The sequence below is a fragment of the Phocoena sinus genome, chromosome 11 (assembly GCF_008692025.1).
Source record: "Phocoena sinus isolate mPhoSin1 chromosome 11, mPhoSin1.pri, whole genome shotgun sequence".
NCBI lineage: Eukaryota > Metazoa > Chordata > Mammalia > Artiodactyla > Phocoenidae > Phocoena > Phocoena sinus.
In genome coordinates this window covers 60,395,372-60,418,056 of record NC_045773.1, presented here as the reverse complement: position 1 = coordinate 60,418,056, position 22,685 = coordinate 60,395,372, and the positions used below count along the sequence as shown (strand labels likewise).

At 40.7% G+C, this 22,685-nt stretch overlaps 1 protein-coding gene across 14 annotated transcripts in view; it reads right to left on the bottom strand.

Annotated features, from left to right (window-relative positions):
* The window catches only part of DST (dystonin), a 508,299-nt gene that overhangs the window by 57,222 nt on the left and 428,392 nt on the right, over window positions 1-22,685 (bottom strand). For all 14 annotated transcript variants that reach the window (XM_032647809.1, XM_032647814.1, XM_032647805.1 and 11 more), the window contains 9 exons: window positions 22,127-22,293; window positions 19,570-19,729; window positions 19,045-19,371; window positions 18,215-18,299; window positions 16,627-16,868; window positions 15,517-15,723; window positions 4,529-4,648; window positions 4,256-4,363; window positions 2,080-2,298 (listed from right to left, as the gene is read on the bottom strand). In XM_032647809.1, the coding sequence (XP_032503700.1) occupies window positions 2,080-2,298; window positions 4,256-4,363; window positions 4,529-4,648; window positions 15,517-15,723; window positions 16,627-16,868; window positions 18,215-18,299; window positions 19,045-19,371; window positions 19,570-19,729; window positions 22,127-22,293 (1,635 nt within the window). The remainder of the gene's footprint in view (window positions 1-2,079; window positions 2,299-4,255; window positions 4,364-4,528; window positions 4,649-15,516; window positions 15,724-16,626; window positions 16,869-18,214; window positions 18,300-19,044; window positions 19,372-19,569; window positions 19,730-22,126; window positions 22,294-22,685) is intronic.

Sequence of the window (22,685 nt, the reverse complement as noted above, 5' to 3'; positions counted from 1 at the left end):
AATAAACACAAATTCAATTTGTAAAAAAAAAAATAGGAGGAACGTCTACTGAATCTAACACGCTCTTCACAGCCCCTGGGCGGTCCAGGCTGTGATTTCCTACTTGTGTTTTACATTGTTTGGTATCTTCATGCTGTTTTACAGAATGGAGGTGGTGACAGTAAGACCAGCCACCATGCAATCTCATGGAGAAGAAACGTGTCACACGAGCTCTGGCTTCAATATTCTCGAAGGCATGTTTGAAAACAAGCTCACACTTTGATTACCAAGAGACTCTCAGTAAAGTAAGGAATCTCTGCTGAAAGTTCTTGAGTGGCCCGGAGTCTAAGTAGATCTCACCTGTGCAGCATCACCATGAGACACCTTTGCTGGGAGGTAGCCAGATGAGCCTTCCTAAGACCATTCCATGACAGACAAGAAAAAAGCCACGGGATACCTACTTGGGGATGTGTGCACATGGAGAAAGGGCCCAGCAGGAGATGTCTTTTGCCTCATAGGTAACAAAATGATTCTTGGCAGCTATCCTAAGAGTCCACTTATGCTGGAGATACTTAATGTAAACTTAAAAGAGATCTACCATTTATTTATAACACGGCTCTCGGGGCCATTTTTCATTCCTGGCTAGAATGAACTAGAAGATGTTCCCAAGAACAGTGAAGAGGATGATGCTGTAGAGTTGCAGAAGAAATGCTGCAAATATTCTGTAAAATTTAGCTTGAACAATTTGAAGACTTGGCTATGAAGTTTTGAAGCTCCCTTTCTAAATAAAGATCATACATTTGTTTTGAGAACTGAAAGATGATGCCAAACAAGAAAATTAACGCAATTTTGAAATTTTCCATTCAATAATGATCCTTTTCGTCCTATGTGATGTTATGCTAGAAAACAGCTATTCAGATCTCACTTCAGAGTAGAAGAAATCCATGAAACATTTTATACTAAAAATCATTCAGTGGGTAGGCATCAGGATTTCTCCCCAAAATAACCTTTCTACTAAAATTAAATTTAATTATACATAGTTTATAAGTCTCCCACTGAATTATTTAGATAGAACGCCATAAAATTTCCATTTTGCATTAAAGTGTTCTCTAAAGCTCTTCTAAACAAATACTTAGAGATATTCTTCAATGTTAATACACTAAAAAAGTAAACAAATAAGATTAATAAGTATGTTACATACTTCAAACAATGATGTAATATATCCTGAGTTAAACCTGACACACGCACACACACAATGATTAGTCTCAGGGTACATCTTGTACAGATCTGGGAGAGCAATTAGGTTCACAAGATCATAAATAACAAGAATTCCAGACTTTCTTCTGACAGTCTTGAATCCTCTCACTCAAACCCTTGCAAAATTTTAAGCTACATTAACATTTCGGAGACTACTGAAATGAGGGCCTCATAATGCCATTTTATGTGTTTAAAACATGACATTTGTAGATGGAAATATACTCTCTTGTTTACTCATGTAAACTTATAGAAGCAGAGAACTTCAAAATATTTCCATGTACAAAAGGAAAAGAAAAAAAAAAGTGGGGGGACAATTTGTCTTTAAACTTCAGCATTTTTTCCTTTTCACAGAATTCGATTTTACAACAATGCTATTTTGACGTATTTGTTATAGCGTACATTTTCTCCAAGCTCAATGTCCTTGTCTGTTTGATGTTGCTTCCATGTATTGCTACCTTTTGCTTACATTCTGGATGGCTCTAACCACTATATATTAGTCAAATTCGTGTACACTGAAAGCAATTCAACATGATCAGTTGAAAGTACTTCGAAAGCTTATTTCTCTAACATTTTAAAACAATGATTTTGTTTCTGTACTCAGTTTACACTGCAAACTACTGGGTAAAAGCTGTGACATCATGATGACCTACACAGTGTGCCTGCCCACATGTGTCGTCCCACTGCAAAACTGGACAACAGGGCAGCAACTCAGAGGTAAGCAAACTGTGCAGACCAGAACGCTAAAACTTCCTCATCACAGAAGGTGTCTGCATTAGAAACACCCTAAAAATCGTGATTCTCTTTCCATGGGGTCTCCAGCACTCTCTCTGGCACCAAGCTTACACGATGTTCTTCCTGCTGTTGCCTCAGGGTTTCGTACTCCAGGGCAGGGGCAGGAAGCTGAGTGATGATCCTCTGTACGTCTGTCAGCCACGGCCAAAGTTCTTCATATGTTTCCCAGAACTGGTTAACCAGGGACTGTGCCCGTTCTAACTGCAGATACCTCTCTGAGTTTATCTGGCAGATGGCATCATAGTTCTTCAATACCTTGTCCAGTTTTTTCTAGAAAATCAGATGACAAAATGTGTTTAACCGGGCAGGCAGGCCAAGGAACACATATACATACTCCAGAATGCTTGTCCAGCACAATATACCTGGTGCAGAGTCAGCACTCAACAATGCATGGTAAATGAATAAATCAACAGAGGCTAGTTCGATTTTAATTGCTTCTATGTATAAAAGTTCATTTTAAATTAAAGAAAGGCCCTCCCATGTTGTTGCATAAGGAAGTCCCTCCTTTTCAAGGCTGAATAATATTCCATTGTATGCTAATGGTGTGTTCTTACTACAATAAAAAAAATTTCATATACACATGTAGAAAATAGCAGAAATGTAAAAAATGTCTTGAAAGTACAACTGGAGATCAGGCTGATAAAGGATGATATATTCCTGCAGTGGATTTCTATGCAATTGTCAAAAATCAGGGGATTTGATGACATGGAGAACTTCTCAAAAAAAAAAAAAATTAGGTGACAAAACCACAAAAAAAAACATAAATAAAAAGCCTCAAGCTTTTATGACTAAGACACTGAGCTCTCCAAACATAATAAGCAAAATTCTCCAGCCATTCTTCTAGGTCTTCTAGGTAAGAGAAAGGTCTGGCATGAGCCTGGCAACACTGACATTACTTTCTGTTAAAACATAAGGACTCTCTTTCACAAATGAAATTCTAAGAGGAGCTGCTGGTCAGCAAAATTAATTAAATAGATGAGGAGCAAAATAGAACATTATGCTATCCACTGATGTTATGGGGTGGTCACAGAGATCTCGATTATGGTACAAATTCTCTTCATAATCCAAAAGCAAAAGATAAAGCAATCCAATAAGCCACCGAATAACACAAAAATTCTCTCATGATCATCTGTATTTTTCACACCAGAATCTTCACAAAAATAATAAAGGAAAGATTAAATTATAAACAAGTGAAGTGCCACTGTAGAGTATTTAAACAAAAGATTAAGTATTAAAATACACTGCACATTCTACTATTTGCCTATGGTATATATACCTTGAAAACAATGCACCGTCTTTTAAAATTTTTTTTTTTTTTTTGATGATGAGAAACAATGCCGTATTTTATTTTATTGTTTTTTTGCGGTGCGGGCCTCTCAACTGTTGTGGCCTCTCCCGTTGCGGAGCACAGGCTCCGGACGCGCAGGCTCAGCGGCCATGGCTCACGGGCGCAGCCGCTCTGCGGCACGTGGGATCTTCCCGGACCGGGGCACGAACCCGTGTACCCTGCATCGGCAGGCGGACTCTCAACCTCTGCGCCACCAGGGAAGCCCTGCACCGTCTTTTAAATGTGATCTTACGCATATACATTTGTATGTATTGTTTTTGCCATGGGATATTTTCCTACCAGAAGCATTAATATATATTAATTTCTTTAGGCTTCTCAGATGTCTGAATATGAATTGAACTAAACATTTTTATTTATGGCTGGTTTTCCATCAATGTAAAGGATCGTTAAAACTACATAAACTGAATACTTCCTTAATGATTCCGCTCCTTTTTTTCCTATACAGATTACTGTAACTTTATACAGAATGAATTTCAGTTAGAGAGAACCACATACTTTGAGTTTTATTTCAGCTCCAGCGGCCCAATGTTCCTGAAGCCAATAAACAACAGCTGACATACAGAATAACAATTTATACTGATAATAACAGTGATAATACAGAGAACATTAACTGGATGCTTAATGTATCCCAGTTACTCAAGGACTCAAACCTTAACTGCTTTTCTGTCTATTAAAAAAGATTACCCCCAGGGTGATTCCCTTAAGGAGTATTCCTTTCACTCTCATTCTATAAGCTTGAAAAATGCCTTATTTGAAACTAATGACTTAGCTGTTTAAACAGCAGCTGTGGATAAAGGAAAAGCGCTTTTCTCAGAGTGAAAGCCCCACACATGCTGTTTGCTCACAAGTCTCACATCAGTCACGTGGACGAGATCATACCTTCATCGGCTGCTTTTCCTCTTCGCTGCATGTGCTCATGATTTTATGTCCAGATTTAACAAGCTCATCAATAATATCCTTGTGTCGCAAAATCTCCATGGTGAATGTCTGTATTTACCAAAACAAAGTTTTTTTTTTAAAGAGTGTATGACTAAAACAGAAACAATTAGGCAAAGCAGTTAAAATGACCAAGTTACATTCAATCATGCAAGTGCATTTCCTTGGAGCACACTGACAAACCATGTAGATGCAACTGGAAATGTGTGTCTTCACCTTTTGAACCTGCAGCTGAGCGGAGGTCTGGTCTTGCTCAAGCCTGATGTCACCCAGAGATGTCAATTTTTTGTCTGTTTCACTAATCCAGGCTAACTCTGCATCAGCCGCTTGGTCAAACTAAACAAAAGATAAATAATCAGGTCAGCAAATTCCTGTAACTGGTGCCAGAGAAATACCTATCTACATTTCTTTCAAATACCCTTATCACACAAATGGAAAATGTGAGCTTGTCTCTTCATGGCAACCTGAAATAATCCATGATAGTGACTGATGTTATAAAGAAAGGAGAACTTTCCACAGAGAAAGTAAACACAACCTCTTAAAATGTGCTGGATCCATAACACGACATTAATGATGTGAGGACAGCTAATACTGCTGCCTTCTCTCTGGTGGTGGTAAGGATTTTCTCTTTAACAATACTGTACAAATTGTGCAGCACAGGGAACTCTACTTAATGCACTGTGGTGTCCTAAATGGGAGGGAAATCCAAAAGGGAGGGGATATATGTATATGTATGGCTGATTCATTTTGCTGTGCAGTAGAAGCTAACGTAGCATCATAAAGCAGCTATACTCCAATAAAAATTAATTAACAAAAAAAAATCATAGTGTGCTCATGATCCTGTACTGCAATAACTGAAGAAAATGAGGAACTCTGCATCTTTCTGACATGGAAAGAGATCTGGAAAAAGAATACTATACAAATTGAGAAGCTATAAAAGTCAGTAGCTGGACACCATCTTTTTTTTTTTTTTTTTTTGCAGTACATGGGCCTCTCACTGTTGTGGCCTCTTCCGTTGCGGAGCACAGGCTCCGGACGCGCAGGCTCAGCGGCCATGGCTCACGGGCCCAGCCGCTCCACGGCATGTGGGATCTTCCCGGACCGCGGCACGAACCCGTGTCCCCTGCATTGGCAGGCGGACTCTCAACCACTGTGCCACCAGGGAAGCCCTGGACACCATCTTTAAATCACTTCATCCTTCACTTTATCACGTTAATATGATATGCAGATAGCATGCTGTTATCAAAGTACAAAATCCCTAGCAAAAAGAATGACATATTCCCATTTATTTACTCTGTGTGTATATGGGAAATACCTTTCTATGTATGCAGAGTATACCCCCAAATGTCTCATGTATCATTCTTTTACATCTCATTTAATAATAGCAGAAAACATTTTCAAGAGCATTCTTTTTTTTTTTTTTTTTTTTTTTTTTTTTTTTTTTTTTGCGGTACACGGGCCTCTCACTGTTGTGGCCTCTCCCGTTGTGGAGCACAGGCTCCAGACGCTCAGGCTCAGCGGCCACGGCTCGCGGGCCCAGCCACTCTGCAGCATGTGGGATCTTCCCGGACCGGGGCACGAACCCGTGACCCCTGCATTGGCAGGCAGACTCTCAACCACTGCGCCACCAGGGAAGCCCAAGAGCATTCTTAAATATTTCAAAAGATTTTCTTTTCTTGAGCATAACAATAGTTCATGGTAGAAATTTGTGAAGTATGGAAAAATATACAGAAGAAAATTAAAAGCTGGAGTTAATACCGTTGGTATTTTAGTGAATTTTCTTCCAGAAGTTGAGACTTAGAAAGCTCTGGGATAATACTGTATAAACAGTTTCATATCCCGCTTTTTCATTTATCATGAACATTTCCCATGTCATATAAATGTGATTTTTAAAATACCATCATTGTATTCTAGCATACCTGGATATTTTCACTTAGGTTCTCTGCATTTTTTCACTATTATATAAACAAGCCTGTAACGAATATCCTTGTATATAAATCTCTGTTGGCATCTCTAATTAGTTCCTTAGGGTAGATTCCTAGAAGTTGACTTCTAAGTCAAAGAGCATGAACATTTTCAATACCTTGCATCAGATAAACCCCATGCCTTCCAGTTACCATAAATGAGTACAGAGGGCAAGTGACACCACAGCACCAACCATAAATGGTAACTAACAAAGCCTCAGTGGGAAAAGTGAAGGGGGGTGGACGTTGTGATTTTCAAGTCCAATACTGCCAGAACCTCTAATGTTTCAAGAGCACTTGGAAATCCAGATTGGGGTCAGGGGATAACTAAGGGAGGAGAGACAAGGGTGGAGGTAAGGAACTAAACTGGAAAACAGTTCATACTTTTAAGACACTAGGCAACACTCCGCAGACTCACAGGAGGATGGGGTAGACCTACTTTTACCCTATCTCACAAGTACATCTCAGAGCCCTGGGCATTATACACAACGCATACAAGGAGGCTCCGGGAGGAGAGAGAAGAAAGCAGAGCTGCTATGAGTCTTGGACCCGAGGAGAAGCACGGGGGTGAGTTCCCTGGGTTTTCTTTGGCTTCCCATACCCTGGACTGGATGCTGGAGAAACTGCCCAGGAGCACCCAGAGGTGCAGAAAAAGCCCCAGGAAAACCTGTCTCCAGTCAAAGGAGCAGGAAAGGGTCGGCCTTGCAAGACAGAAAACGTATAGACAATAACCATTCTACTCCAACCAAACAACACAGAAAAAAAGCCTTGGCCTCCCCCCACTGCTGCCAAGCAAGGCTGAATGCGGAGCCCAGATTTCCACCCTCCTGAGCCTGGGCCCGACACCGCTGCCAGGGTGATGTCAGCGAAGTCGGGAGCTGGAACTTTCACTCCCACAGGCGACCACAGGCCCCTGCTCCCGGGTCAGTGGAGACCACATGGGGAGCCTGGACCTCCCCCTCTCCTCAGGGTGGCATCAGGGAAAGCCTGTGGACAGTCAGGATTTTCACCATGGTGTCAGGGAGCTGGAACTCCCACTCCCACCCAGCAGTGAGCGGCTCCCGCCCCCCCCCCCCCCACCCTTAGGTGTCCCACGAGGCTGCCTGGGGGACCTGGGATCTCCCTCCACCTGGCAGCATCCCTGCTGCCTCTGCCAGAGCGGTGTCAGGAAAGCCGGCTAAAACAGAAGGCTTAATGAAGACCCAAGACACACAACACCGAGAACCCAGAAGAACTCAAACCGAATTAAAGAGGATTATCAGCAGAGGCTAATACCTAGAAGATGATGTGAGAATTATCTGGCAGATTTTAGAGCAGCCATGATAAAAATGTTCCATGAGCAATTTCAAACGTAGTGGAAATGAGGGAAAAATTAGAAGGCCTCAGCAACAAAATAGCAAGTCTCAGCAAAGACACAGAATATATGGAGAAGAACCAAATGGAAATTTTTAGAACTTAAAAATGTAATAACTGAAATAAAAACTCAGTGGATGAGACCAAGGAAGAGGACAGAGGAAAGAATGAGTGAAGCAGAAAACAGAATCACAGAAATCACCCAGCCTGAATAATAGAAAATAGACTGAAAAAAGTGAACAGAGCCCAGGGCCTGAGGAACTATAATAAAAGAAAGTTCAAGTAACTGAGTCCCAGAAGGAGAGGAAAAATTGGCTGTGGCTGGAAAGTACTCAAACATTCTTGAAATAATAAAGTTAGAGAAATGGAGACCAGATTTGTGGCCAGGAGTTGAGGAAGAGGCAGAGGTGGGAGAGGGGACGGGTGTGGCTATAAAAGGGCAGCATGAGGGGTCCCTGTGACGGAAACGTTCCCTGTCTTGATGGCAGCCGTGTCAATTCCCTGCTGATGACGTTGTACCATAGTTTTGCGAGATGCTACCACTGGGGAAACTGGGTGAATGGTACAACGGGACCTCTGTATTCTGTTTTACAGCTGCATGTGAATCTACAGTTATCTTAAAAGAAGTTAATTGAAAAAAAAATAACTCTGCGTGGGTAACCTCTCATCTGTAAGTCCTGTTTGCATTTTCTCTTTTAGATCTATGCTACCAAGTTGCCCTGGATGTACTGATTCATATTCCCACGAGCAGAGTTTGGCTATCCCCTCATCAAAATGGGGTACATAATTTATTCTTTAATAATCTTTGTCAAGCTTATCAGTGAACTTTTCTTAATTATAAGGGCATAACCTGCCAGGGCAGCCTAGCACAAAAGACAGCACTGATTAAGTCACTGTGATGGTTCCAATCTCACAGGTAAAAAATTACCAATTATATAAGTGAAAAATTCTTAATATTACTGAATTATTATTTGTTTACATTTTTTTTCTACCTATCATGAACCCACTTGCTTTCACCTTTACTAAGTAATGAATGAGTAAATGAATACTAAAGCTATTTGCAGGTCAAGTTCTTTTAGTCAACAAGTTTAGATAGAAAAAATTTAGATAATCATCTAAATATGGGCCAAAGCAGAAGTATAACAGGGGTTAAAATAATACTTCTACATTTACCTTTAAAAACCAATGGCATAAAGATATGAAAAGGAAGATATGGTGTAACAGACCTTCATCTCTAGAAGTGCTACCAAACAAAATCTGAATATAAACCAACATCTAACCCAAAATCATGCAAAGTCAGGCTGCTCTGAGACTCCCCTGGTGTTGGGGCAGCCGTCACACTGTCATGTGTGAGGACTGGACACATATCCCATGGGACCTCCTCCAAGTGTCACACATCTGAGAGGATCGCTGACAGGCAAGGTTGCTCCAGACAGAAATGCAGAGCTTCAGTCGTCAGAGTGGGCGAGCTCCCCCATAGGGGCAGTACTTCTAAAATGACTCCGCACGTTTATATATTCAAGCAAAAGTCTTTCTCTTTCCTATGTTTCCCATAACAGCATGCATTGTTTTCTGAAGCCGCCTCGTGATTTGCACGTAGCAGTGTTAATAAATATTCTGCCACTAATTCATTACTTTTGCTGCTACGGGGACAAGTCAGAACAATGTGGACTCCAGAAGGAATCTTGATAAGCCACTTGAAAAACTCTATCTTCATCTGGTTCAATAATTGTTACATGACTTAGTTTCAAATGGAACTACTCATTAGCAATTGCTGATCAATGTGAAAAAGAAAAAAAACCTCATCAACTAATTCAGCAGCTTCAGATGTGGAAAAAGAAATCGTCACAACAAACAAGTGGAAGAGTCTGATCATTTCGCTTTCAAGCCGCACATGGTGGAACTCCACGGTAAAGCTCTACTATGTGATGCACTCAGCACAAAACTGAGAAAAAATAGTCCAGCCCTTTCTACCAGAGTGCAAATGCTGCAAGATATCAAGAATAAAATTTAACAGGAACTGTTTTTCTTCTACTGGTCCCTGAAAAAAATAAAGTGATGCCCCCACCCCTCTTGTTTGTGTTCAGGATATTTTTAGGATTTATACGACAGTCCTCATAAAGAAAGGCAGATTGCTGGTGTTAATATTAGTTTAATAATAAGTCTCCCTTTCTGGAAGAAAAAAAACAAAAAGCATCCAATGAAAACCAGTATGATGATACTTTCTGGAAGAAAAAAAAAAGCATCCAGTGAAAACCAGTATGATGACACTATCCAAATTGCCAAAACTCAAAGCTGAAACTCAAACACTATTTCTTGAACCAAGGCAAATATTTGCTCTGCTAAAAGAAAACAAGACTTTAAGCAGAAATTTCCCTCTGTCCTTTGAAAGGTTTTTTTATTAAATTAGAAAATATTTAATGTCCAAAAATGAAAGGAGTAGTCCCAGGGTCTACATGAAGCAATTTACAGTCAAGCAAGGTGTTTTTATTTAGGTCTGTGACTCTTTCAAACAACTACTTAATGTGAGTATTTCTAACAGACCATGAAACGGCTTATTTCACATGTGAGTAACGTGGACAGCAAGCTGCCTATACCAAATTTTAATAAATTTGTTTACTACTCATACAAGTAGCAAAAAAATAACTTCAAATGAATTGTAGAGAGTGTTAGCATCCTTAACTGCATCCTGGGAAATATTCTAATACGCATCACCCCTGGAGTCCAACCATCAACCCCAGCTACTCTAATTCCTAGTATAGTTGAACTAGTATTTCAGAAACTTCCTACAAGTTGGTGAAAAACATTTTAATTGGCTAATCTCTAAATATTCCTGAAAAACACACTGTAAAACAGTAACTGCCAACATTCTACTGAACACACTGTTCTAAGTGCTTGAACATGCAAGAATATACAGTTGCTGTCAGGATAAAAGGGCATAATGTGGGTATTACTACTAATCCCATTTACAGCCGAGGAAGCCAAGGCAGAGAGAGGTTAACTGACTCACCAGAGGTTACCCAGCTTGTAAATGTCGGGTCTGAGATTCAAACCATGGTGGTCTGACCCCAGAGCCTACACTTGCGGTTGCCCTGTTACATCCCTCGTGCTTGTACACAATTTGGGCTCAGTCACTCAAAATATTCATGGGATTTCACCAATATCGGCTCAAATACCACAACAGTCAATAAGTGGTGGGTTTTCACTTACTATTTAAACGTTTCTCCCATGTCTGACAAACTGCTTTTGTACTTATCTAGAAAGTTTCTCTTGCGTGGAAGCAGAGGTTTAAGAAAGACAGAGTGATAAGCAAACTTTAACCTCCAGGACATCCTCTTACTCCCTTCCCCTGGCGAGGGTCTTAGTGCTTGCTTTCTTTTGATTAGCAATTTCCTTCCATTTTTCTTCACATTATTCATAACCCAGCCCATATTTTCCCACCGTAAACAAATCTCACTTCCGTGGGGGAGGTTTCCTTCTAGTTCTTTAAAAGAAATTAATAGGTGTTACTTTTCTCCCAGGCTGATCCCTAATGACCCAATGAACTGTTTATTTTAATTGCACCCATGTGCCTTTATATTGGAGGGTTATGAAGGCCCAATAAAATAAGGAAGGCAATTAGAACTGCCAGAGAGTGCCTGGGATGCCCAGACCCAGTGAAATACACACTTTAGCACCTTCTGATCATTGCACATTTATAAGAGGCAAAGGACAACAAAATGCTCTGGGGTTTAAGCAATCACAGTGATCTGAATTCAGGCTGTAAGTCTGTACGTCTTTCAAGCAAAAGCTCCTTTCCCCATTTCCACATGGGTCATTTGGTGCAGTGAGCAATTAGAGAAAGAAAGCAGCAAAGCTAGGTTACTTTGTGTAGGTTTAACATGCAAAAATACCCACAGTTTCTAACTCAGATAATGGCAGGCATTGTGAGAAGGAGGCAGCTGTTTTGCTTTTTTCTAAAGTTCACAATCACTATTTACTAAGCTGCCTTATTCCACTCAGATTTTTCTTAAAACTTATGAATGGGCCCAATTAAAAAAAAATCCTCTTCAGAATATTGATGCCTGCAAATCTGCAGAGTCAGACTCAGGAGCTTATTAACTGGTCACAATGAATGTACACCGTCCTCAGGCATCTGCCAATAATTGAGGCTGTTCCATTATTTCCAAAATAATAATAAACATCGCTCTACTTTACATAAGGCTCTTGGCCCTATGATCTCAAAATTCAGTGACACATCTTTTCAAAACTGCTATGTGATACAGAATTAACATGAAAAATCTAACCACGTTCACATCAGAAGTTTTTTGAAAACTGAATGTATACCGGACGGATACGAAGCACACACTAACGAGAAGGTATCTGGACGCCCCCTTCCCTCCTCTCTTCAGACCTCAGCCCTTTTCCATGTTTGCCTGACATCTTCCATGTCAATCAACACCCTCTGTGATGGTGGCCTGACTGTTCACAATGTCCCTACATGGTTGCTGAATTCCAAAATGCAGGTTATACCAGTATAAAGGAGGCAGGCCTGTACATAAACAATCTTAATGTCAAAAGATGGAAACACCTTAAGAGAAAGCTGCTTGGAAAACAGGACATTCAGTTATTTTCAATCTAGTTGAATTTAGTCTGGTTATTCGGGGACGAAGCATCAAATCTATAAATTTAAAAACTACCAAGTCATTTGCAAGGCCCATATCCTCACTCCATCACTCGTGGTTGGGTATGTCAGGGGAGGGATCTGGAAGGAGTAGCTCTTAATAAAACAAGATGTATGTGCCTAAGGTATGCAGAAAAAGATGGACTGCTGTCAGATCACGAACATGGTTCAGGTGGAGAAGAAGCAGAATGGTAGATGATTTGTTTATACAACATAAAACAAATCATACAAAATATGCGGTTCACATCCAAGTCTAAAGATTTTTTTTGCACCATTCCTTTTGTATTTCATGGATACATTATCACTGGATAAAGAGAAAACAAGTATTTTAGTATCAAACTGTACTCTGGTCCTAATTCCAAACATCTATAAGTGGGCAAGGTTATAAAACAATTTTCAGTGATATATTAGGTCCTTTCTAAACTTGTTAATTATGAGTTTAGAAACTATTCTTTTGAGTGCAAAACTAAATCTCTGCCAAACCAGAAAGACAGGTACCAGTGTGTTCTTAAATTTGCCGAGAGAGAGAGAGAGAGAGAGAGAGAGAGAGAGAGAGAGAGAGAGAGAGAGATTTCCTGATCCTTTCAGTTTACTTGCCCAAGTCTCACAGGCCTTACGGTTGGAAATATCCTCATACTTCTACTTTGCTGCAATAATGGCGCCTTCCTTCGGATTACTGAAGGAGGTTAGAAAAAAATGGATCACCTCCTGCCTTAGGATTTTTCCTCTCTACCTGATTTATAAAGAGTCCCTTTAGGGAGGTAGAATGAGATCTGGATTAAGTCCTGGTTACAACTCCACCACACACTAGCTGTGGGACCCCAGGCAGGGCACCTCCCCACACACTGCATATGCTCCTCCCAGCTCTAAATGGTACGTCTCAGCCTTAATGGAAAGGTATTCTCTTCTTTCCTTTTTTTTTTAAATTGGCTTAAGTGAATTTTATTGGTTTTCTTTATTACTGGAGGTATTCCATTGGGCTGACTTGCAGGCATTTCAAAGGAATGCACATACAAGTACAGAATAAATACATATAAACAACCAGAAGATATTAATATATCACTAGCACTAATATTAGTTATGACCTACTGGTAGTGAGATACTTTTACTAAACAATCTCCCCCTCTCTCACAAGGAAGGCTTGAAGGATACAGACCACAGTGTTTGCACGTTCTTGCTTCCACGAGTTTTTCTGTATTCTTTCACAAGGTCTTGAAACTTTCAGTAAGGAATGATTTTATCCAGAAAAAAACCCCAATAATTGTTATTTTCCCACAGGGTATATGTTTTAGATTCGAGAAAACACAGACCAACCTGTGGAAAACATTTGCAAAACTCTGAATAGAACTGGGCTACAGTTAATGACCTTGGCACCTGGCAGAGCTTACAAACCGGTAGGTGCTCAGCCTGTCACCTGCCCTTGAAAGCAGCTCCTTTGCCCCTTTCCTGTTTGCCCACTTCTGTTCCCTTCTAACCTTAGAAGAACCTAATTATAGGAATGCGATCACTAAGCAACTGAAACTGACTCCTGACTTACGTTCTCCTGAAAGCGCACCATGCCTTGTCTAACCTGTGGATTCTTTTCCTACGTTTTAAGAAGTAAGAATGAAGAATTAAGCAGTTAAAAATGACTAGCTCTCTACCCCCAACAGTCCCCTTAGCAATTCTGCAGGAGATCATGGGGGCAAGATAACATGAGAAGAGTCAGCCAGTCTGCCCTCAATGGACAAGGATGCAGAACCCAACCTCCTGCCTCGATGATTCACTGAGATTCTTTTCCCTTTACAAACTGTCATGGCTGAGCAGAATCTTCAGAATTGGTCTCTGGACACAAGTCCACCTTCTCCCCAGACTGCTGGCTTTTCTGATTAAAGCACTTTCCTTTCTACTGACACTTGCCTCTCGAGTTATTGGCTTATGAGCAGCAAGCAGCCGAACCTCGGTTTGGTTACACCCTTATTACTGTCTTTCTTCCCCAAACTAGCCAACCACAGTCAGCTTCTCAAGAAAATTCTACTCCCAAGAGGACAGAATATTTGTCGTGCTATTTAGAGAAGTCTTCAGTGCCAACTATGAAAGGTTGAAAGAAATTTTGGTGAAAAACAATCCAACTCTTTTCAAATAGTTGAATAAACTTCACAAATAAACACGCTTATTATCCTATGATAATGAGGCATACAAATTCCTCCAAACTTTGAAAACAGAGCCATGCAAACGCATTCCTCAGGCATGAAGGCCTCCCTCACAAAAATGTCTGAGGCAGGCCTTTTCCTATCGTTGTATTCCATCGGCTTTTGTGATTCCAGAGCACGGCACTGAAATGAGGAGTGAGGCGCCATGTTTTAGAACTAGATAAATTACACTTTTACGGCAACCTTAGAGAATGAATTTTGGATGCTCTACACGAGCTGCTTGATTTGTGTTTCTTGCTTTTGGCTGGGATGTGCAAAGGCTGAGTCATCCACCTTCCCAAGCCCTGTTCCAGAGTACACAGCAAAACCCTACTAACTCTGTCAGAGCAAGTCTGCAACAAGAGGCTGATGACTTAATATAAATATTCAGAGATTTCCATAAAAGTTAATCAAAACATGTATTACAAGCTTCTAGATCCAGAACCCCCCACCCCCCTTTTTTGCCCACAGTCTTCTGAGAGAGCTGTGGCTAAGGAGTGGGGTCTATAAAACTCTCTGGAACCAGCAACCATACGAATTGCAGACAGGTCAGCAACGATCATTTTTTCCCCTTTCAGTCATCTTCAGAAAAAAAAATACATCACCAACACAACTGTTTCCTTTTTAGAAAGAATTCAGCCTTTCTTTGCCATGTACATCAAGGAACAGTTAATAGTGACTTACACGATAACTCAAAATATTTACTCACACACAGATTAGACGCAGCCAGGGCATAAAATTAACATGAGCAGCATGCACACATGTACACAAAAGGCATTTTGTCTGGACGGCAGGAGAACGGCGCTAGTCCTGCCGGTGGCTGACTTGCTGAGGCTGGGAGGCCAGGAGGTAGATGGCTGCCAACAATGTAGAGATGAGCCTTGCCCGGCACTCAGATGTCCAAGTACCCCAGCTAAATGCTTTTCAAACCCCTTCCGTTGTGGAAGCATAACCAATGAATGGAAATACCGCCCACCATCATCTCTGATCAGGTGGAGGCCCTGGGAGCAAGTGGAGGAAACGAACTGCCCAGATGCCCAAGTGTTCGCCTACCTGCTGGGACCTCAGGATGGCCGCGTCAATCTCCTCCACCTTCTGTGTGATGGTGTCGCTCACCAAGCGGTAGCGGTCGTTGTCCTCGGCCACCATTTTTTCCAGCCCTTCCCTCGCCCTCCAGGGCACCAGCTCCAGGAGAGCAGAGCTCACTTCGTTAAGGGAGTCCAGCAGGGCTTTGCTGCTCTTAGCTTCCTTCTTTAGCTCCTGAAAACAGAAGGAAGAAAACACAAACCTGTGGGAAACGCCAAGTCTGAACGGGTTCTCCTCTAACTGTCCTTGGGGCTAAAGCCCTTCACAGGCCAACGTGATGCATGGATCACCTTAGTGCCAGTTACCCCAGTTCTATACCCCTTGGTTACTTAAAGCTATTTTGCAGAAAGGAAAGTGTCCCCTGAGAAGTTCCAAAGAACACTTCCTTTGTCAACATGGCAAGACTTTAGCTTTGAAATGTAATATAAACGTTTAAAAATTGGGAACCCGAACCTGGCAAGTTAACCCAGCAAGTTAATCCAGCTTGTTGGTAACCTTGAAGTAATCAGGTACCAGAAAACTAAAGAGGAAAGTCCAAACCAGAATCAAGTGACCCTCAAAACGAGGACACACTCGCTTAAATCATCCCAGTTGAATCATTATAGGCTCAGTGGACCTGACCTCCCGGACTGCCTTCACCCACGTGTGATCGTACTTCAGGATGATAAAAACCGAGGCGGACAACTCTAAGAAGGATGATCAGCATGAGAGAATACCACTCTTGCAATATAATTAGAAAAGCCACCTCATGCTTGGCATCTATCTTATAAAGGTATCACTATTCTAACCAAATTATGTGTATCTCTGAAACAGTGATCATTTTCCTTTTTTTTTTCTGTTTTCATCATTCTGTTTCTATAAGATTCGAGAAACAAATGACAATATGCTGTTTTCACGTCTGGGCTCCTAAAAGTTTAAATAGCTGATCTGCTGCCAATTTCTGTTGGGTCCACGCCCACCAAGGCATCCTTAAGTATATTAGTAATGACACGTGATAAATATCACTTTGCCCCTGTGTGAATAAGGCTCCCTGAGAGATAACAAGCGGATCCAAAGAGTGTATAAATCGGAGCGTACTTTTTGCCTCGCGTGGGCTTGGCTGGAGGCTTCTCCCTTCAGAACCTGCGTTTCGTATGAAAGCAACTCGACCTCCACCTTGTCCAGCCAGGCGCACAGCTCCTCATGCGTGGAGTGCAGTCGCCTCGCGAGCTGCAGTGCCTGATCCAGGGTCTTGGCAACGTCCGTGCTCAGTTTAGTGATGTCTTGGTACCTTGCTTTAATGGCTTCCAATTTATCTTGAATTATTAGAACTTCATCACCTAGAATTTTAAAGGCATGTCATATCTCATGAAAGGGGAAGAAGAGTTCTTCAGCTAAAGAAGTTCTGACCCAAGAAAAGCCCTTTCCTAGGTTTGAATTTTTCTGAGGATATCTGGCGAATGTAAACAGTTCTGAAAATGCAAATATAAAAACTGTAAAGGGCTATGTGGAATGCACCACCTTTGCAACTATTTGTATGGTCTTTCCGTTTACAAGCATCGGGGTTAAAAACTGCCTAGGTTTGCATACTGAGTTTGTGGCTTACTAGCTTGCACAAGATACCTCACCTCTCTCTGTGCCCCTGGTTACTTATCATTACAAATAGAACCTACTTCACAAAGTTGTGATAAAAATTCAATGAGTTTATATTTGCAAAATGTTTAGAATAGTGCCTGCCACATATATACAGTTATATATGTATAATCTATGCATGTGTGTGTGTGTGTGTGTGTTAAAAATAATAAACTCGGGGCTTCCCTGGTGGCGCAGTGGTTGAGAGTCCACCTGCGGATGCAGGGGACACGGGTTCGTGCCCCGGTCCGGGAAGATCCCACGTGCCGCAGAACGGCTAGGCCCGTGAGCCATGGCCACTGAGCCTGCGCGTCCGGAGCCTGTGCTCCGCAACGGGAGAGGCCACACCAGTGAGAGGCCCGCATACCGCAAAAAAAGGAAAATAATAATAATAATAATAAACTCACCTGCACTATTCCAATAGATCCTCACCTGCCTCTATTTAATTTTCAGACACACAGAGAAATTGTGTCCTGGGCTTCAGAGTCCAAGTGCAAGGCTCTAGATACTATATCAAATTCTTCCCATTCATAATGAATGGTACCTGTCCCCCACCACACACATGTGCTGAATTGGATATAAATATAATGAGACATTCCTACAGCCAAACGAATTACTAAAACAAGGTAGTATCTGTTTTCTTGGTGAGTTCAAGCACAGAGAAATGAAACCTGGGTATAGTCACAGTATGTGTCACTGAATGCCGTCTATCTTAAAAATTTAAAAAGCTGTCTACAACCTATGTGCTCATCTAGAACAACTGCCTTCCACAAGTGGAAAACTAATGTCACTCTGCCATGGGATTCTCTGACCAATGCTTGGTGTTATGAGTAATACACAAAACTTCCATTAAAAACTCAGTGAGATCATGAGAAAAACAATGAAATCATAGTCTAAAACCCCCTCGGTCGGCCTTCAAAGCATTCTCCAGGATGAAATCTTGGAGTGGCCCCAAAATTCGAGTGTGCTTTGTGTTTTTCCCCCATCTCTAAAATATTTTGAAAGCAACACAAAATGCTCACGTCATGACGATTTGATTTGAAAGGTATCTCACCTGTTGTTCGTTTAAGTAGTTCTAAACCATTTAGTAAGGCCTGATCTACATTTTGTTTTCTGAGTAGGATGTCCTCTTGCAGAACCTAAAACACAGGTATCATTTTTATGCGGGGGAAAAAATTTAAATAAGCATTGGCATTATCAGTTAATCTTATTTGAGGAAACACCTTTTCAAATATTCCTCACTGTTCTCATGTTTATCCATCTTTTTACCACCACTGTGCCCATGTCTCAGTTCATCTATCGTAATTCACTCCCCTCTTCAAAAAATGGGCGATGTGGAGACACTGGAGTACTGGTTAATTATGGGCCTTTGTATACAAAGATGAAATAACAAAATGAAAAGTCAACAATCCAGCTATTGGATAAATTAAATCTCTTCTTACATGTGACTTCATTAAAAGTAACTGAATACAACACTACCCTACTATATATAAAATAGATAAATGACAAGGACCTACAGTACAGCACAGGGAACTCTGCTCAATACTTCGTAATAACCTATATGGGAAAAGAATCTGAAAAAGTGTATATATATACACACATATATATACATATACATATATATATGTGTGTGTGTGTGTGTGTGTGTGTATATATATATATATATATACACTGAATCCCTATGCTGTACACCTGAAACTAACACAACATTGTAAATCAACTATACTTCAATTTAAAAAAAGTCACTGTATACATAGGTAATGTCTTATTTGAGTACAGCAACTCACTTAAATCATAGTGAACATAAAATAATACAGAAATAACGAAGACTGAGAAAATGAGGACAACTGAAATGAAAAAATAAAGTAAAATAAATCAAAATACCCGCAGCTCAGCCTGCTGTGTCCACAGCCCCTCGGGGCTGGAATCCTGGACCGAGAGCCTCCTCAGCTTGTCATGCACTTCACTCAGCCAGTTCATCAGCTCCACTTCATCTTCCCCAAAAATCTTAGCATTACACAGAGCCTGCTGGAGAAGCTCAGACCTGCCGTGGCTTTTCTCTTGAATCTCAATGTACCACACTTGAGAGGAGTCTAATTTACTCTGCACCATATCTTTATCCTCCCTGGAGCTCAAAACCTTTAAGGACTGGCCAATGCTAATGGCCTGGTGTAAATGTCTATTATGATGGTTGATGTCATCTTCTAAGGCCTAAATAAAGTTTAAAAAAGGAAACAAAAAGAATGGACAAATAAAAATGACAACATAAATTGAACAAAAAGATGACACATGAAATGGGTCTAAGGTTGCACTGATGCATCACACAACAGTACAAAACGCAAATGCATGTCATAAAACCACAAAGGGCACGGAAAACTGGATCTCACTAACGTGTGATGGGAACCTTACTTTGTGCTGGGCAATTTGTTCCTCCAGCTTGGACGCTTGGGTTCCAATGGGTTCGCTATTCGCCAGCCTCTTTTCTGTGGTTGTCAGCCACTCGTTCAGTGGCTCTAAGGTTTCGTGAAACTGCTGTGCTACCACTGAGATACCTTCCAACTGACGATTCCTGAAAACGTGCCAAGAGGAAGGTCATTCAGGGATGAGAAACGTGGGAAACTGTCAACAGAAATCTTCACTCATGCTCCCGTGTTCCACTCCAAACAGTCTTTGTAGAAAACATCTAACGTTAAAATTAAAATCTCTCACACGGAGAGGACACTTTAAAATATTTCTCCTATTCTCCATGCTTCCACTGCGGGGGGCTGGGGTTCGATCCCTGGTCAGGGAACTAAGATCCCACAAGCCACGTGACATGGCCAAAAAAAAAAAAAGAAAAACTTTAAAAAATAGTTCTCCTATTAAATAAAAGTAAAGCTGAACAACACATCAACCTCAAGTGCCTGAATCTTGTGAAAGTCTTAAGTAACCTGGTTGTAATACTTACAATAATAATAGGTATAATCATAGTAATGTTATAATAACAATAGTAGCCATAATAATGATAGTAATAGGTAATACTTACTGAACATATATTCTGTGCTTTATATAATAGTTAACTTCAATCGGAGCATCAGTTACTGAAATTGCTTTAATCAAATGGTCAAAATTAGATTTAAATTTTGAAGAATAACTATAGCATCCCCTGTGCTGGAATTACTAGTGAGTCCTCCTTTAAAAAGTACACTGTCAGGTATATTTCCCCAAGGCAACAGTTAATATTTTATGGACTAAAATATCATGAAAGAGGAGAAATATTCCTCAGACTTCAACTTGTAACAGAGTTTGAATGCTTTTAGAAAACCCATTGTTTCCTCTCTTTAAAAGGTACCACGTCCTTGGTTTTTATCTACGGCAAGTGATTGTGCTGGTCTGTATACAGAGGACCTGATGCTGTATCCAATCCTGTGAATTATTTTTGCTGGGACCAAGAGCAGCTGTCTTAACCTGTTACCATGTTTAATTCTTAGAGAATTACATGATTTGAGAAATGAGCTTTCTATGGGGACAAAGGGAATTATGGACAACTGCCACATGCTACCGAACATAATTTCTATACCTTCATATCACAAATTACACATGCATATATTTTTAAAACCTTCAGTTGAAATACATTTGATCTTTTTTAAAAAAATGAATAAAATCACTACATTATTTTTGACTTCTGGATGATCACTATTTATGACTCTTTTTTAAAAATTCTAATATCCAATCACCTAGAATCACTGGAAAGAACTATTTTGCAACTAGGTTTAATTGACTATGATTTAAATTGTAAGGGAATCTATTAGTCTGTGTGTGAATCGTAGCATCACCACCATCCCTCCACTTAATACCGCTGTGAGGAAGGTTTAGGAAAAAAGAAGGACAGTCATGGGAGTAAAGCAGAGATCTAGACTTTCATTTATTAAAAAAAAGTATTGAGAGTCTCTCCCATGGCAGTAATTCTGGGGCATTACACAGAAGGAATAATCTACTGACACACATTAAAGAATAACATGAAACTTCCAGCCTCCTTCGGAGCCCCTTATTCAATGGTCCTAGAATGATAACTCCTTCTACTCTGTAATTCAAGATTGGACAAACCCTTCTCTGCACCATCTTAGTTCCAAAGAAGGTAGGAATGTATGGAGATGCTCATTCTCTTCAGTGGGTCATCTATTTCCAACCCAGCCAGTGTATACTTCAGTGTAGCTACAACATGACATCGGTCAATGTGGTGCCAGTGAAGAGAATGAAGAAAGAACTATATTCAATATCTTATGATAAACCATAATAGAAAAGAATATTTTAAAAAAGAATGTATATGTATGTATAACTGAGTCACTTTGCTGTACTGCAGAAATTCATACAACATTGTAAATCAACTATACTTCAATTAAAAAAATTAAAAAGAAAAAGAACGAAGTATAATGAAGCCCGGTGGAGCCACGCTTCAGCTTCCGGCCCTGGTAGACGTCACAGCGCCCTCCACCTGCCTCACTTCCCAGATAACTCCCACTCCTCCTTTAAAACAGAGCTTAGCTGTCACTTCCCTGCCCCAGGCCAGGTTCCTCCTGTTCTCTGCTTCCACAGGTTTCACTTTGAACCATCACATTTGTCATTAGTCTTCAATGGCTACGAAACCCTGCTAGGCTGTCCCTTGTCTGAGGGCAGGGATGATCTGACCAGCGCACCCCTGCGGAAGGCCCAGCTCTGCCTGATGCACGGTAGGCAGGCGATAACTACGTTATAAACGAATGAACGAAAGACCCCCAAAGGAAATACTCTTAAGAGTTGGGATAGATTTGGAGACTACAGGACATCTCCATGGGGGAATAAAGACAGAGGTGCCATGGCCCTTGCCCTCCATGTTCACATACATGATAAACACAGGAAAATAACAATTTGAAGAAAAGCATTACCAAAATACAAGAAATCAGTATGAACGCCATTGGTGCTCTTTCCAAAGACTGGAAGCATTTACCTTGTTTCAGCCTTATTAAGCAAGGCCGCCCATCTGCTATCCAAGAGACTCAGTTGTTTCAAAATCTTCACTTTATCTGCAGGTTCTGCTGTGGCGGCAATTTTTTCTCCTTCCCGTTTGATCACCTCCACAGTAGATTTGCGGTCATCCAACAATCTCTGGAGAAGCTTAAGACACAATAGTAAATTTAAAAAAACAATAAATAAAAAGAAAGGAAACAAAGCGATAATTTTGTCAACATATGGAAAACATACACAAAGTTCTTGTGATATGTAACAAAAATAACTTTGTGTGGATTCACATACAAAAGGACCTGAGAAGTAGGATTTTTTCAAAAAAACTCATTCTGCTTAGCGATTCATTACTATTGTTGCAAACGCTGCAGTGGCGGCTTTTCACACTCAATAAAGCAAATATTGATAAGGCCACTGAACCATTCGTTATTAACTTGTTAATATAAAGTAATGGAGTAGAATGTGCCGCTTAGGATAACTCCTCTGCACTGAGAGCGCAAGATCCCAATTATTATAATGAAATGGGAATGCCCTAAACAATCGAC